Source organism: Lagenorhynchus albirostris, chromosome 16, assembly GCF_949774975.1.
Source record: "Lagenorhynchus albirostris chromosome 16, mLagAlb1.1, whole genome shotgun sequence".
In the NCBI taxonomy this organism is placed as follows: Eukaryota; Metazoa; Chordata; class Mammalia; order Artiodactyla; family Delphinidae; genus Lagenorhynchus; species Lagenorhynchus albirostris.
In genome coordinates this window covers 56,055,525-56,073,526 of record NC_083110.1, presented here as the reverse complement: position 1 = coordinate 56,073,526, position 18,002 = coordinate 56,055,525, and the positions used below count along the sequence as shown (strand labels likewise).

General features: G+C 41.5%; 1 protein-coding gene across 5 annotated transcripts in view; it reads left to right on the top strand.

The window, feature by feature from the left end:
* DNMBP (dynamin binding protein) overlaps positions 1 to 18,002 on the top strand; it is a 77,339-nt gene that overhangs the window by 43,476 nt on the left and 15,861 nt on the right. For all 5 annotated transcript variants that reach the window (XM_060125417.1, XM_060125415.1, XM_060125418.1 and 2 more), the window contains 7 exons: positions 6,216 to 6,409; positions 7,265 to 7,364; positions 13,716 to 13,863; positions 14,458 to 14,475; positions 14,842 to 15,041; positions 16,617 to 16,747; positions 17,662 to 17,766. In XM_060125417.1, coding sequence (XP_059981400.1) covers positions 6,216 to 6,409; positions 7,265 to 7,364; positions 13,716 to 13,863; positions 14,458 to 14,475; positions 14,842 to 15,041; positions 16,617 to 16,747; positions 17,662 to 17,766 — 896 coding nt within the window. The remainder of the gene's footprint in view (positions 1 to 6,215; positions 6,410 to 7,264; positions 7,365 to 13,715; positions 13,864 to 14,457; positions 14,476 to 14,841; positions 15,042 to 16,616; positions 16,748 to 17,661; positions 17,767 to 18,002) is intronic.

Sequence of the window (18,002 nt, the reverse complement as noted above, 5' to 3'; positions counted from 1 at the left end):
ACCTTAACCTGGTACAGGTAGCATTTTCTGGTTCGTTGTGGGAGAACTAACTTGTGTTGAGTAATTACCTTGTTTAATTTGCTCAACAGTTCTGCAAAACAGGTATTATTATCCTCATTGTACGTATGAGGACGTTGAGGCCCAGAGGTGAAAATGGACTTTCTCAGGGTTCCCCCAGTTAAAGAGTGGGGGAGTGCGCGATTCAAAGGCTTTCAGGGTGAGGGGCCCCCTCTCTCACTTTGGTGTCCCAGATAGTAAAATTGTTCATCATTTTTCCCCCCTAGGCTATATTTGGAATAATGGAAAAACAATTTTACATTTGCAGCTATTTCAAGCCAGGTATTCCTAGTTTGATTTAATCCTTGAGTATTAATTCATGTGTGTGTGGAGCCTGGAGGTCACCTGCATCTTCAGAAGCACCTAGCATTTTGTTAAAACTGCAGATCCACCCAGATTTGCTGAATCAATCTCAGGAGTGGTGCCCAGGAAACATAATTTAGCAAAAACACCCCACAGGGATTTTTGATCGAGCTAAACTGTTTTCCTTTTTGTTTTTTAAAGTCTGTTCCAGAATTTATAAATCTACCTGCAGGGAAAAAATAGCATGCTGATATTTTAGAAGAATTGTTACCATTTCTTTTTCTCTTTTTAAATATAAATAAAAATCTAATTGTGTCTCTTAGGTTGTAAGTTGCTGACTTCTAATTGATGAGTGCTTGCTGGTATTTTATGCTTTCAAGTATTATAATTAATAGAACTTTGATTCCTGAGAGATAATAGTTTCCAGGGAATTTTTAAGATTTGAAGCAAATAGGCCCTGACCTTTTTTTTTTTTTTTTTTTCGGTACACGGGCCTCTCACTGTTGTGGCCTCTCCTGCTGTGGAGCACAGGCTCCGGACGCGCAGGCTCAGCGGCCATGGCTCACGGGCCCAGCCACTCCGCGGCATGTGGGATCTTCCCGGACCGGGGCACGAACCCGTGTCCCCTGCATCGGCAGGCAGACTCTCAACCACTGAGCCACGAGGGAAGCCCCGGCCCTGACCTTTTTAAATTGAGATTCCAGGCTAGAGAGGCAGAATGGTGCAGGATTAAGTGGATTTAAATACAGGATTTGGATTTAAATATATTTAGATTCAAATTCCAGAACTGCCATTTACTCATCACATAGGCTGGGACAAGTTGGTCAGTCTCTCAAAGGCTAGGTTTTCTTATCTGTTAAAGGGGAATAGTAATACTACTTTAGAGTTTTGATGTGAATATTAAATGAGTTCAGGGACATAACTCGTAAAGCACCTAGCACGTGGTAGGAATTCAGTGAGTGTTCTCCCTTTCCAGAGCTTTTTAGTCCTGTGTTTAAGGTGAATTTCTCTTCTCAACTTACAGCTTCTGAAACCATATTTGGGTCTGAAATTCTGTAGCTTTGAAATCACGAAGAAAATTTAAAATAAGGTCATTGAAAATCAATTTTTTGTACACTACAATTAATTTAATCATGATTTACTTAATTTCTGATGAAATAAGAGTTATGCTTGAAATTTTGTCATTCTACCAAAAAAGAGAAATTTTCTAATTATGTCTTTTTAAGTTTTATTTTGAATAATATCAAATTTATAGAAAATTGCAGTGGTACACAGATCCTCCTTTATTCACATTTGCCAGTATTTAACATTATGCCATATTTTTGTTTTCATTTTCTCTCTCGCTCACTTTCTCCCTGTCTCTCTACACACACACACACACACACACACACACACACACACACACACTTTTTTTTCTTTACTGTTTGAGACTAGGTTGCATATATTATGCCCCTTAGTAAGCGTCAGTGTGTAATATGGATATTTTCATACATGACCACCATAGATGTGCCATGTCAGGAATTTTTTTATTAAAAAATTTTTTAATACAATTTTTAAAGGTTACTTTCTATTTACAGTAATTCGAAAATATTGGCTGTATTCTCCGTGTTGTACAGTACATCCTTGAGCCTATCCTATACCCAGCAGTTTGTGCCTCCCACTCCCGCACCCTTTTATTGCCCCTCCCCGCCCACACTGGTAACCACTAGTTTGTTCTCTATATCTGTGAGTCTGCTTCTTTTTTGTTATATTCACTAGTTTGTTGTATTGTTTAGATTCCACATATAAGGGACTTCCCTGGCAGTCCAGTGGTTAAGACTCGGAGATTCCAGTGCAGGGAGCGCAGGTTCAATCCCTTGTCAGGGAGCTAAGCTCCCATGTGCTGCATGGAGCAGCCAAAGAAAAAGATTCCACATATAAATGATATTATACAGTATTTGTCTTTGTCTGATTTATTTCACTTTGCATGATGCCCTCCAAGTCTATCAGTGTTACTGCAAGTGGCAACGGTTTGTTCTTTTTTTATGGCTGAGTAGTATTCCATTGTGTGTGTGTATATGTATACACACCACATCTTCTTTATCCATTCATCTGTTGATGGACACTTAGGTTGCTTCCATGTCTTGGCTATTGTAAATAATGCTGCTAAGAGCACTGGGGTGCATATATCTTTTTGAATTAGTGTTTTTGTTTTTTTCAGATATATACCCAGGAGTGGAATTGGTGGGTCATATGGTAGTTCTGTTTTTAGTTTTTTGAGAAACCTCCATACCGTTTTATACAGTGGGTACACCAGTTTACATTCCCACCAACAGTGTAGGAGGGTTCCCTTTTCTCCACATCTTTGCCAACGTTTGTTATTTGTGTTCTTTTTGATCATAACGATTCTGACAGGTGTGAGTTAATATCTCATTGTGGTTTTGATTTGCATTTCCCTGTGATTAGTGATGTTAAGCATCTTTTCATATGCCGTCTGCATTTCCTCTTTGGAAAAATGTCTATTCAGTTCTGCCCATTTTGAAATAGCGTTTTGTTTTTTTTTTTAATATTTATTAATTTATTTGGTTGCACCAGCGGGCTCCTTAGCTGTGGCATGCAAACTCTTTGTTGTGGCATGCATGTGGGATCTAGTTCCCTGACCAGGGATCGAACCCGGGCCCCCTGCATTGGGAGCGCAGAGTCTTCTCCACTGCGTCACCGGGGAAGTCCTGCGTTGTTTGTTTTTTTGATTTATAGTTGTATGAACTGTTTATATATATTGGATATTAATCCCTTATCGGTCATATCATTTGCAAATATTTTCTCCTTTCAGTAGGTTGTCTTTTCATTTTATCAGTGATTTCCTTTGCTGTGAGAAAGCTTTTAAGTTTAATTAGGTCCCGTTTATTTTTGCTTTTATTTCCTTTACTTTAGGAGATGGATCCAAAATATTTTGCTGCAATTTATGTCAAAGAGTGTTCTGCCTGTGTTTTCCTCTAAGAGTTTTATAATATCTGGTCTTACATTTAGGTCTTTAATCCATTTTGAGTTATTTTTGTATATGGTGTTAGAGAATGTTCGAATTTCATTCTTCTACATGTAGCTGTCCATTTCAGGAAATTTTTAATTGGTTTAATCATACACCCAATCTATAGTCTATATTCCAGTTTCATCAGCTTGTCCTATTAATGTCCTTTGTAGCAATTTTTTCCCCAGATCAGGATTCAGTTCAGGATCACACATTGCATTTATTTGTCATCTCTTCAGTTATCTTTTCTTCCTTCTTTCTTTCTTCCTTTTTTTTTTTTCCTGGCTGCACCATGTGCATGTGGGATCTTAGTTCCCCAACCAGGGATGGAATCCACACCCCCTGCAGTGAAAGCTTGGAGTCTTAACCACTGGACTACCAGGGAAGTCCTTCAGTTACCTTTAATTGGGAATTGCTCCTCAGGCTTCCTCTGTCTTTTATGACATGACATTTTGAAGGATGCAAACCCCTAGGTTTGTCTGATGTTTCCTCAGGATTCATTTCAGATTATGCATCTTTGACTGTCTTTCTATATAGGGATATTGTGTTATTTCTAGACCTGACATTTGGTAGCACATGATGTCTATTTGTCCCTAATTGGTCGTGTTAATTTTGATTACTAGGTTATGGTGTAACCCACTTCTCCACTCTAGAGTCACTTTTTCATTTTTGTAATAAATAATTTTTAATAACTAGTTCAAAACTATGTAGATATCCCGATCATCATCAAAACCCTACCACCAACACCAGAATCATTCACTGATGGTTTGTTCCTGAACCAAATTTTATTCCGATGATTGCAAAATACTGATTTTTCTAATTCCATTGTTCTATATTTATTAGCTGACATTCTACCATAAGAAAGAGCTTTCTCTTCTCCCCCATTTATTTATATACTTATATACTATCAATAAGAGCTCGTGGATTCTTATTTTAGTCAATGGATTACAATGCTTTGCTGTGCTTAGTTATTTTGATACTCAAATTGTACAGATTTGGCCAGTGGGAGCTACTTCAAGTTGGCTCCATGCCCTTTCCACATGAAGAATTCTGGTTCCTTTTACTGAAGAGTGGTTTTTAGAAACCAGAATCTGGGTTACACTTTTTAAACATTGGAATTCCTAAATTCTTAGAGAAGGAGCAGTGGGGAAGGTTTTTGGAGACTAAAATCTGCTGTGAAAGCCTAGTTTTCCGTAAGTAGTTTGAACACTTGTGTTTTTGCTTCTTAGATCTGGGTAAAAATATTCTTGTAATCATACTCAGACTTGCTAGTATGTTTACTTACCAAATTTGTCATTTTTTAAAGTGGATCTTAAGGAATTTGAAGTAAACAGCAGAGATTGCTTCACTGTTGAAATTTTCTCAGTTGTTTATTTTAGCATTTAACTTTCATTTTAAATGAACAAATGCCATCTCATGCATAATAGTTCTCTCCTCATATGTATCTAAGTAACAGGTATTTGTAAAAGCTAATGACAAAATACATATTTGTTTTCATTCTTAGATCATGTGGTGTGGTTTTATAGAGGTTTTTTTTAATTGAAAATACTATTAAAGAACTTCCTACTTATAGGACATTTGTATCTTCCAGGACATTTGAAGTAGCAAAACTTGCTTGTGAGTCTTCATTAATGTTTTTTTGGTTGTTTTTGTTGTTGTTTTATAAATTTATTTTTTTATTTTTGGCTGCGTTGGGTATTTGTTGCGGTGCGCGGGCTTCTCATTGCGGTGGCTTCTCTTGTTAGGGAGCACAGCACAGGCTCTAGGCAAGTGGGCTCAGTAGTTGTGGCTTGCGGGCTCTAGAGCGCAGGCTCAGTAGTTGTGACCCATAGGCTTAGTTGCTCCGTGGCATGTGGGATCTTCTCGGACCGGGGCTCAAACCTGTGTTCCCTGCATTGGCAGGCGGATTCTTAACCACTGAGCCACCAAGGAAGTCCCCTTCATTAATGTTTTGATAGGGAGAATCTAAACAGTTTTTACATATTTTATTACATGCTAATATTAATCCACCATCACAGTAACTGGAATAAGGTGGGCCCTACAGTCACCCAGATCTCAGACAGATAATTCCTACCTAATTTTTGTCTTTCCCTTAGTTGGCATTATTATGTTCCCCATAATATTATTTTTAATGTGCTGTATCAGTATTTGTAACTTCCAGCTTGGTATTTCTGCTGCTAAGTTCATGAAACGGGTTTTATACCTAACTAAGTGAAAGCAGTTCTTTTTATTTATTTATGGCTGCATTGGGTCTTCGTTGCTGCACGCGGGCTTTCTCTAGTTGTGGCAAGGGGCTACTCTTCATTGCAGTGTGCGGGCTTCTCACTGTGGTGGCTTCTCTTGTTGCGGTGCACAGGCTTCAGTAGTTGTGGTGCGCGGGCTCGGTAGTTGTGGCTTGCAGGCTTTAGAGCACAGGCTCAGTAGTTGTGGTGCACGGGCTTAGTTGCTCCACAGCATGTGGGATCTTCCTGGACCAGGGCTCAAACCTGTGTCCTCTGCATTGGCTGGCAGATTCTTAACCAAGCAGTTCTTTTTAAGAACAGCACCTCTTTCCACCTCTTTCCCAAGGAGGTTGTAGACGCTGATTTGTCCTCATAAAATGGGCCAGCTACTTGTTTTTAGGACAGATTCTAGAAATGGTGTCGCAGATGGGAGAAGTTCTTTCTGCAGGGATGGCTTTCTAAGCTCTTCATCTTCGTGATTAGAACTGACTTGAGGATCAGATTTCCTGATGATTGACAATTGCGAGACCTTTGGTTCTCAAAGAATGTGTTCTTTTCAACTGAAACTATTGCAGAGGTCTGCTTTTACACCCAGAGCTACTGACCAGTTCTCTTTTCCTTTCTAGAAATGACACTCCTCTCCTCCCAGTCTTCAGCACTAGTGGCCCCTTCTAGGTCTGTGTCCACTGAAAGCCCAGAGCAGAGGATGCTGGAGAAGAGAGCCAAGGTGATAGAGGAACTTCTTCAGACGGAGAGAGACTACATTCGGGATCTGGAAATGTGTCTGGAGCGGATCATGGTACCCCTGCAGCAGGCACAGGTGGGAACTGTGGGAGAAAGTTAGCTTTGCCTTGAACGTGGTTCTCCAAGCCTGATGCATTAGGGTACGGGAGCTTTCACCACAAAGATTTTTGGGGTTTGAAATAAAATTTATTGGGTTTGCTGCTCTTAATTCAAGGGCCCCAGTTTACATTTGTCATCAACTTAAGCGTTCACCATCCTGTCACTTATCAAGTCCATTATTAACTTATTAACTTAAGTTACTGCAATAATTCCTAGGACATTTCCTGTTTCTGTGGCTCCTGAAAACAGTTCCAGTGAGTCTGGGATTGTCACTTTACTGGGAGGCTGTGCAATAATATAATGAAGTCTGGGGATGGTGGGTTACCTGGCTGTAGCACCTGACTGTATAAGGTTTATTCCAGAAAGTCTTACTAATATGTGTATGCTAGACACTCTCTTAGATGCCGAAGACAGGGAAAAAACGTTATTGGTATCCCAGGGATTTACAATCCTGTTGCTTGTTACTTGACCACTGGGCTCAGCTTGAGTGTGGACTCCTGGAGCAGTCACTCACAGAACTTCTCTAGGATGTGGACGGTGCCATCCGATTTTGGGTACTGGGTGGAATTTGTGTCCCAGTACAATTATAGAAATTGGTTCTACGGTCATTTTACTATGGTAGTGGGGGAGGGGGGAGAAGAAAGTAGTTGGATCAAGGACAGACGGTGACACTAAAGGCGATGTTAGATGTTCCCATTCTGGAAACTTCGTGAGAGTGAGTGAAGATAACCTTGAGCAGCTTTTGTATCATCCTTTGAAGAGATGTTCCTAATGTGAATGATATGCCGTTAATTTTATTTCTCTGCATCTTTGTTTTGTTTTCCTTTCTCAGATACCAAACATTGATTTTGAGGGACTTTTTGGAAATATGCAGATGGTGATTAAGGTCTCAAAGCAATTATTGGCTGATCTGGAAATCAGCGATGCCGTAGGTATGAGCCCCTGCCATTGTTTCAGAAGCAGGTTTTTTTTGTTTGTTTGTTTGTTTAATTTCATAGGTAGGAGGCAGGGGAAGAAGGGCCCAGCTGGTACTGAGTAGTTTTGTTAGGAAAATTAAGTGTTAATTACTTAGTTCGAAGGTTATTTGGCCCCTGCTTCTCCTTTTATATACCTTGAGGTGATAGAGGATGCTTGCAATAGAAGAAATTTTTGTTGTCACATGATATGATGTTTTTCAGACCAACAGTTGCAGCCTGTTAGTGGGTCATGAGATCAGTTTAGAACCCAGTAACACAGTGGGTTTATCTTACAGCTAAGGAACCAATCACACTTAGATAAACCGCAGTATTATAGCAGGCTGCTGGCAGATTCGTCCAACTTTGTACAGGAAGAAGACATTGTTATTCTGGTCAGGAACAAACCTGCCGTCTGTCCAGGAAGGAGAATCTATCTCTATTTTCCAAGGCTTTCTGTTTATATTAACATCCTTGGAAATATAATCTGGGACAAGAGCTGTCCCAAGTCATGTAGAAATGCCGTGGAGAATTGATCTTCAAAAAGTTGCCTTTCAGGCTTCCCTGGTGGCGCAGTTGTTGAGAGTCCGCCTGCCGATGCAGGGGACACGGGTTCGTGCCCCAGTCCGGGAAGATCCCACATGCCGCGGAGCGGCTAGGCCCGTGAGCCATGGCCACTGAGCCTGTGCGTCCGGAGCCTGTGCTCCGCAACGGGAGAGGCCACAACAGTGAGAGGCCCGCGTACTGAAAAAAAAAAAAAAGAAAGAAAAGTTGCCTTTCTTGGGAATTCCCTAGCAGTCCAGTGGTTAGGACTCTGAGCTTCCACTTCAGGGCACCTGGGTTCGATCTCTGGTCAGGGAACTAAGAATCCCGCAAGCCATGTGGCCAAAAAAAAAAAAGGATGCCTTTCTTTATTTATAGTCTTATTAATAAAAAAAAAAACTACTGAATGGTCTCTAAAAAAAATTAGCACCCAATATATATTTTTCCAATAAAATAGAAGATATCAGAATGTACTGTAAATAATAACTATAGTTTTTTGAAACTTTTTTCCAATTCTTTGTATATGTATACTGAGTCACGATTTTTTTTTTATTAATTTACTTTATTTTTGGCTGCGTTGAGTCTTCATTGCTGCACACGGGCTTTCTCTAGTTGCTGCGAGCAGGGGCTACTCTTCGTTGCGGTGCGGAAGCTTCTCATTGCGGTGGCTTCTCTTGTGGAGCACAGGCTCTAGGCTCGTGAGCTTCAGTAGCTGTGGCATGTGGGCTCAGCAGTTGTGGCTTGTGGGCTCTAGAGTGCACGGGTCTAGAGCTCAGCAGTTGTGGTGCACGGGCTTAGTTGCTCCGCGACATGTGGGATCTTCCCGGACCAGGGCTCGAACCCGTGTCCCCCGCATTGGCAGGCAGATTCTCAACCACTGTGCCACCAGGGAAGCCCTGAGTCATGATTTTAAATGTATTTATTCATGTGGGTCATTGTCAAAATGTTTGAAAAACAATTATTTCTTATAAACAAGGGAATTGTGTTAGTTATCTATTGCTGTGTAATAAATTATACTAAAATTTAGTGCCTTAAAACTAGAAACACGTTAGATCACTTTCCTGTGGTTCAGCAATCTGGGAGTGGCTTAGCTAGGTGATTCTGGCTCAGGGTCTCTCATGAGGTTGGAGTCGAACTGTTACCTGGGCTGCTGTCATCTGGGGCTTCATCAGTGATCCAGTTCCAAAAGCTCAATCAGCTCATCAAGCCTCGGTTCCTTGTCATGTGAGCCTCTTCACCATCTTCATGACCTCAGGCTTTCCTCAAAGTGAGTGATCCAGGAGGAAGAGGAAGCTCAAGATGGGAGCCAGCGTCTTCTTTTTTTTTTTTAATTTATCTTTATTTTTGGCTGCGTTGGGTCTTCATTGCTGTGCGCGGGCTTTCTCTAGTTGTGGTGAGCGGGGGCTACTCTTCGTTGGGGTGCTTCTCATTGCAGTGTCTTCTCTTGTTGCAGAGCATGGGCTCTAGGCTTACGGGCTTCAGTAGTTGTGGCTCGCGGGCTCTAGAGCGCAGGCTCAGTAGTTGTGGTGCACAGGCTTAGTTGCTCCCCAGCATGTGGGATCTTCCTGGACCAGGGCTTGAACCCGTGTCCCCTGCATTGGCAGGAGGATTTTTAACCACTGTGCCACCAGGGAAGTCCCCCCAGTGTCTTCTATAACCTGATCTCAGATACTACATACCATCACTTCTGCCATATTCTGTTGGTCATACAGACCAGCTCTGGTGCCTTGTGGGAGGGGTCATCTTATCACTTTGCTATATTATTGGAATCATAGTGACAAGTTGCTACCACAGGTCTAGCCATTCCACTACACACATCACAACGTCTAGCAGAAGGAAAAATTGACCCTGTGTCATTTAATAGTAAGCAGCCTTTCCAGAGCCCCCTCACCAGAATCCTCTTTGTTTCTCATTGGCCAGAGCTGGGTCACATGCATATGCCTACACAGATCACTAGAGAGGGGAGTAGGCTCATGATGTTGACTTAGGCTAGGTGGTATTGACCTGACTTACCTGGGAGAGAAATGGACATAAGAACAGTCACGGCTCTGCCCTCCTGCAGGAATGGCTGTGGGATGTTAGGTGATAGTGCAACTTACATTTCTCTGGTATTTATTGTACTCCACACACCCTTTCAAGGTATGTCAAGCTTTATCACACTTGTTGCCTACAACAACCCTATGAGGTTTAGCTGCTATTAATCTTACTTTACAGATTGGAAACTGAGACTTACAGCAGGAAGTAATTTGCTCAGGGTCACATGGCTAGTACTTGATGGGACTGACATTCAGACTCAGGTCTTTTCTGTCATCTCTGCATAGGCTGTTAAATTCTGTACAGAACAGCTGCAAGAGAAACTGAAGCCTGGGGTCCTGCTCTCAGTTTAATTGGAGAGGTCAGAGGTCAGGGGGGTTGAGGAAGAAGAAGCACACATTGATTAGAGGTAGCCATGGTGACCCCATTTTTATAGAGGTCACCCTATAAAGCATAAAAGCCAATTTATAGGATTTCATAAGGCACTTGAAATAAGTATCTGTAGGTTATTAATTTGAATTATGAAAGAAATGAGAGAAACTGGTATCTGAAAGGAATTAATTATTAATCAAACATTTTTTCAATTTATTTTATTACCTGTGTATTATGACAACAATAAAAGAGGAAATGAAAACAGAATATCCATAATCTCACCCCCATACAATATCAGCTGTTTATTTTTGTTTTTCCCTTCCCCTTCTTGTCCCAAGACAACCGAGGATTTAGGTAGCCGACTGAGATGAGCTGAAGGCGTGCGGGGGATGGGGGAGGAGAGGGCCTAGGAACCTCCCGGCTCAGAGCTTTACAAGGAGGGACAGTGTGCAGTGACCGTGGTATGCAATAGGCGAAGCCGAGGTTGGATGAGAGCACCAGCCTGGGAGCTCCAGTCTTGGTCCACCAGGAGGCCAAGCAGTGCATTCAGTGGAGAATTAATAAAGGACAAGGTTTTGAATGTCTGATAAGGGAAGGTTCTGAGAAGTCAGGGAAGGCAAATTAAAGCTTCGCTGAGCCACTAGCAAAGGGCAGATTGACATGAATTGCATAAGCAATGTTTTATTTTGCTTAAGTTTATTTTAATATATGATACATATTTTATATATATATATATATATATATTTTTTTTTTTTTTTGGCGGTACGCGGGCCTCTCACTGTTGTGACCTCTCCCGTTGCGGAGCACAGGCTCCGGACGTGCAGGCTCAGCGGCCATGGCTCACGGGCCCAGCCACTCCGCGGCATGTGGGATCTTCCCGGACCAGGGCACGAACCCATGTCCCCTGCATTGGCAGGCGGACTCTCAACCACTGCGTCACCAGGGAAACCCTGAGTATATTTTAAATGTAACTTATTTTTAATACATTCACATGGCACAAAATTTGAAAGGTACCAAGAACTGCTTAATGAAAACTCTTCTATCTGTCCCCTGCCACCCAGCTCTTCTCAACCAGAAGCAACTAATGTTACCAGTTTTCTTACATCTCCTTCCAGAGATAGTTTATCATAACAGCAATTACATATGTATTTCTCTACCCTGGTACCCCATCCCCACTTTAAAAATTTATATAAACAGTAGCATACTATTCAAACTGTTCTGCACTACGCCTTAACTCCCCTTTTAATAAAAGTATGCCTTCCAAGCAGTTTTTATGATCCAGGAATAAAAATGGAAAAGTATACAGTGAGGGGATAACTTGGTGAAAATCCAGGGTAAACCAGGATGCTGGAAAAAGCATCATTGAATTAACTTATAAGCCTGATTGGAGAAGGATTCTAGTTACAGCCAGAACAGGGTCCACAGGGAAGGAGAGAATGGTAGGTGTTCAGGGCTTGGATGATTTAGAAGACGAGGAGGTTGAGATGAGGAAGAAGTACCAGGAGACTCTGGATATGTAGTAATATCTAAGGAACTGGCTTTTTTATTATTTTAAACATGTCCCACAGAAAGAAATACATTTTACCTACTGACCAGGATACATGTTTGTGTGTGTGTGTCTGTGCTTACTTTTACTGTGTTCAATGTTTTCTGTTCTTTTCTATTCCATTTTATTTCCTCAAAAATGTGTTGATCATACCCATAAAGTAGATTCCATGACCCATTCATGGGTTTTGACCCAAATTTGAAAGACACTGTAAATTAAGTTGTAGCTTTGTTAGTTTGTAGTTGATGTAGAAGAGTCACCATTAGGGAGGGTAAAACCCATGAATGGAGGACGTACAGTGTAACCGGTGTGAGAGTGAAGGTTCTGGGAGTGCTGGTGGGGAATGGAGACGTAGGGGAGAAGACAGGCAAATACCGGCTGGTGAAACTGGATAAAGACGTTGGTGGCTCAGGGATTCCAAAGGGGCCCTGAACGTCAAAAGGAAGCAGCCCCACTCTTAACTCCTGTGCCTGTTGAGTCACAGGATTAGACAAAGAAAGGCTGCCAGTTGGACGGCAGCACGAGTGTGGTTTGTATGGACACAGTCACGGCTCTCTTTTGGAAGGAGCTATAATCAAGGAAATACATTTCATTTAAATAGAAAGTGCTCTGCACGAGAATAGGGAATTCCATAGGACACAACATGGAGGGAACAGAGGTGACCTTGTAGAGAAAGGGATGGGGTTCCCTGAGGGAAGGGGTTTATGCCCACAGCGGCTGGGAGAAATAGTTATAGGGGAAGCAGTAAGTAGGGTCATACTTGGAGGGAGGAGCTCAAGGATGAGAGGACGTTGTCTTTTGGGGAGCAGTGCAAGCTGAAGAAGGAAGGACCAGGTACACAGAGGGAAGAGGGGCAAGAGGAAGAGCAGTTTTAACAATTCAGGGAATCGGCACATTCAGGCAGCTGATCTAAATGAAATTGCTCCGGGGAAGTTTGCTTAGGAATTATTCCTATGCCCAAATGGTGTAGACCAGGGGTCCATGAGTAGATTTCAAGTACTCCACCAACTTGTATAGAAGTTTCTTTATTTATAACAGAAATTTAGCATTGATTTAAGGTATGACTGTAGGGAACAGTGACTTTGTGACCAACTGAAGTCACCTGCTCGTATCACATTTAAGTTGTTGCATGCAGTATCTCGAAATTCCATCAATGACCAGAAACAACACGTTATACCAGTTTCTTGTGTCACTCATCATACTTTGAAATTATGGTGATTATTAGATTCATTGCTATGTTTTGCTATTCAGTGCTTTATAAAGAAGTACATATATTATTATAGATTCAGAGGGTTTATATTTATATAATATAGTATTAATATATTTATATATAATTTATATTATAAATTAATATATTTATTAATATGATAAACTTCATAGTCTTGTGTATTTACGTGCAAAGAAAAGGTTGGAAGCTGCTGCCGTAGAAGGATCTCTTCACTCCTGTGGAGATTTGGGGCTTAGAGAGCTGAGGGGTCTTTACAGGTTCTGATCACATGCCTATATGGAGAGTACTTGCAAATGCCTTACTCTGCCTGACGGAAAAGGGACTGGACTCTGTTTCAGGGACCAGCTGTGTGTGTGTGCATGCACATGTGCATGTGTATGCGTTCTGAAAAATAAATACATGGATGAGATAGTTCTCTTAAATTTTGCTTTAAATAAGTAGAATTTTAAGCTGTTACATGGAAATATCATATTAATTTGAAGGATAGTCTTATTCTCATTTCTTGTGATAGGATTATCTGGTATTAAAGTTTGGTTATATACCTTCCATTTAGTACGCTGAGAAGAAAGTTACTAAAAAACACTGTATGTTTGTGTATATTCCAAAGGACCGGTGTTTCTTGATCACCGAGATGAGCTTGAAGGAACATACAAGGTTTATTGCCAGAATCATGATGAGGCCATCTCATTGCTGGAAATATATGAGAAGGATGAGAAGATCCAGAAGCATCTTCAGGACTCCTTGGCAGATCTGAAGTAGGAGTTTTGAGCACTTCATTCCATCATAGCTCTTCAGTTCTGCCTTTTGGAAGTCACTCCCATGTCTATGTTATGGATCTATCATATTTTAAACATAAGTGATACATTATCGTAGGTCCTATTATGTAACTTGCCGTTTCCCATTCTATATCATGGAAATCTTAAGTAGCTTCCTGCTTGTAGTTTTATCCATTAAAATCACTTTTATCTATACACACAAAGTATTAAGTTAGCATTTTCAGGTAAGAAGCTGCCAGGAAGATAGTTTGGTCCAAATGAGAGAAAAGGTAAGAAGATAAAGTCAGTTATTCTTGACCATCAGGTGAGAGTCTCCTGTCTTAGGGAGGCAGGCTATAAGGATATAATATATGTCTAAGTAGGTCAAAGTGAAGTTAAGGGCTTATTGACTTTTTTTAATAGACTAGATATACCACCATAGACATTCACAATTCCCCTTCTGTCCCATGTGGTTTTTGTCTGCCCAGCTAATAGGCATTAGTTGGACTAATATGTTCTGAGAGGAATGTGAAAATCAGCATCAGTATTTTCTTTAATCTGTTGTTTCTTCTTTTCATGCTCGCTGCCCTGTAGGAGCCTGTACAATGAATGGTAAGTTCTTGCCACTTGATGCAGAAGCTCGTTTCATTATTTTCTTCCTTTATAGACAGAAACCTAGAAGTAGACCTGCCTTGCTGTATTTTCCTCCGTAGCACTTACCACCAAATGACACTTCATATAATGTTTGTTTGATTATTGTCTGCCTCTTTCCACTAGGGCAGGGACTTTTTTGGGTCACTACTAAATCCGCAGCACCTAGAACACTGCCTGGTGTTTATTAGGTGCCCAGTAAATGTGAATGAATTAAGTTGGGAAGTAGGGTGAAAGAACGGAGCTATATTAGGAATAACAAATACTACCTGTAGGCCCTGTGTTACTGACAGTTGACTGAACTCTCTGTTTTTCCTTTTCTTGAAGGGGATGCACAAATTATATTAACCTGGGCTCCTTCCTCATCAAACCAGTGCAGAGAGTAATGCGCTACCCACTGCTGCTGATGGAGTTGCTGAATTCCACCCCCGAGTCCCACCCAGATAAAGTGCCTTTAACCAGTGCAGTCCTTGCAGTCAAGGAAATCAACGTTAACATTAATGAATATAAACGTCGAAAGGACCTGGGTAAGAAAAGCATACTTGCTGAAAAGGAGGTATACCCTTGAGAATGTTCTTCTCAAAAGAATTAATCACTTCACCAGAGGTGGACAAGCAGATGGTAGGTAATAGGGCTGTGATGAAGAAATGGTAATAGAATTTGGGGAAAATGAGATAATGAAAGAAAAAAAACAGTGATCATAGTAAAAGCACAACCATGCATGTTGGAAATAAGGCACCTGTGATAAAGCTTATAGCAGTGAGTCTTTCCTAAGAGATATAAAGACCTATTAGAGAATGGCTGATCAGGAGAGTTCCTTCAAGCATGAGTGATGGCCTTCTCAACTCACTGAAGGCAGTCCTTTTCAGTCCATGCTTATATGTGTTTGCTCCGCACGTCTGGTTGGATATTTCAGTGTTTCCACTTAAGCTAGAACTTTTTTGTGTTCTTTCAGAAGACCCGGGTTTGCCCACCTCCCTGGTCCCATCAGTCCTGCCTCTGGTCTGTGCCCCTCCCCTCCCCCACAGAACTGTGCAGTCAGTTGCCAAACACCCTCTCTTTCTTTATAATATAGAACAAACTGAACCATTTCTTTTGTCTCATCAAATCTCTTGTTGAGACTTTGATTTTGAACACTCAATGAGTATAGCATGGTGACCATGCTAAACTGATTTATTATTCATATCCTCAATCTATAATATAGCCTCTTTGCCTGTCTCTCCACTATTGTCCATATTTATCTAAAATCATTTTCCCCTTCTGCTTCAGCCATGACACCCATGTTTAATGTTGACTGTGGATGTTAAAGCTCTCTGGCCATCTGGCCCTTTGTCTTGGTTCATATCTCCTCATGTAATGTCATCTTCATCTCCTACAACAGTAAAGTGTGCCTTTTTGCTACCACCCAGCCTTCCCTTGCTACCCTTCTACTCTTATTTCCAGGCTTTTCTGCAGACTGTGCCTGATGCATGACACATAGATTAATCAAAAACTCCTGCATAGCATTTCACTATGAGACGATTGTATATAAATATCTCGTTTGTATATGAGACCATTTAAGGTGGTCTTATAAGTCAGGTACTGTTACTTTCTACATCTTATTGGAAAGGAAAATGGGGCTCAGAGAAGTTAAGTGGCTTATTTAAGGCCACACCTTTTTTTTTTTTTTTTTTTTTGGCCGTACCCCATGGCTTGCAGGACCTTAGTTCCCTGACCAGGAATTGAACCCAGGCCCTGGCAGTGCAAGTGCAGAGTCCTAACCACTGTACCACCAGGGAATTCCCTAAGGCCACACCTTGATGAAATGACAGACCCAGGCACTGAACTCAGGTTTCCTTGACTCCAAATCTTAGGCTCTGTTCTTTACACCTCTGCGACCTTCCTTCCTCATCTTTAACCTTCTCCAGTCTGCGCACAGTCTCTGCTGTTCTCCAGGTATCCGATCTGTCCATAAATGGTGATCTGGATTAACGTTTTGTGTACTCAGTTATAAGCTCATTGAAAACAAGCACTAGCTCTAGTTTGGGTTGTTAGTCTCATTTGTAGCCTGTCCATGCTCAGAAGAGGGCTTTCTTCACTCACCAATTTGACTCACTCCCCAGTCCTCAAGTACCGAAAGGGTGATGAAGATAGCCTCATGGAGAAAATTTCTAAACTGAACATCCACTCCATCATCAAGAAATCCAACCGGGTTAGCAGTCACCTGAAGCACCTCACTGGCTTTGCCCCACAGGTGAGGTTCCTGCGCTTGAAGGTTCAGCCTGTCTTTGGCTGCTTTTCAGGGCTCCACGGGGCAGCCTGCATGGTGTGAATTGGCAAGATTCCCCTCTTAGTACCTCCCCTGGTGTTTGCTAGCTGGTGGATACAGGACCCTGCAGCTACTGTTCATTTAGATCCATCCACCCAACCCTCCATCCGAGCCTTGGTGAGCTGCTTACAGTGTGTATAAAGGCAAATCAGGAGGCCAAATCGGTCACCATGTAATAGTTATCATGGTTTTAGACACCCATAAGGAGCTTATAATCTATTTGGGGAGACAAAATTAAAATTGTAGACATGTTAAGCTAGAAGGGATTTCAGAGATCACCCTGTTCAACACCATATGTCACACATGAGGAAATGTAAAGTCTAAGGTTTGAGTGATTTGTAAAACAGTTATCAACAGAGTAGATCCAGTCTCCAGACTTCATGCACTGAACCATGTGTATGTGATACAGTCAGTGGAAAATACCAGCTAAAGAATCAGTTGCTAAGCTTTGTAGTTTGTTCTCTACACGCTGTGGTACTTAAAAAAACTGGAGCTCCGTGAGAGTGTGCTTCATGTTGGCAAGAGATTTAATCTGAGTCTTAAAGGAGAGGGGCAGGTTTGGCATAGGGAGAGAGGAGGGCAAACCAGGCAAGGCAGCAATACTGGTGAAGCAAACAGCCTGACCAGCAAAGGGTTTCCATCAGGAACAGAGGGGGTCAGTTAGAGCCAGGAGGGCCTGTGTGTACTTATGAGCTCTGTCAAATCCAATTCATATGATTCAGGGAAACATCAAAGGCTTAAAATTTAAACAAAAGATGCTTTAAGAAAGATGCTTTTGCCAATAAGATCTATTGAGGGAGAGTCCTAACTTGCTAACAGCACTTTTTTATTTTGAACAGATTAAAGATGAAGTATTTGAAGAAACAGAGAAAAACTTCCGAATGCAAGAAAGATTGATCAAATCTTTTATCCGAGACCTGTCTCTCTACCTCCAGCATATCCGGGTGAGTAAAGACATCACTCTCATTAGAATCATGTACAGTGGGGAATTCCCTGGTGGTTCAGTGGTTAGGACTCGGTGCTTTCACTGCTATGGGCCTGGGTTCAATCCCTGGTCAGGGAACTAAGATCCCAGCCAAAAAAAAAAAAAGGAATCACATATGGTATAATTCCATCCGCTCTCCTGTTCATCCAGCATATTGCTTAATGAATGTGGAATAACCTGGACTCAAATGACCAG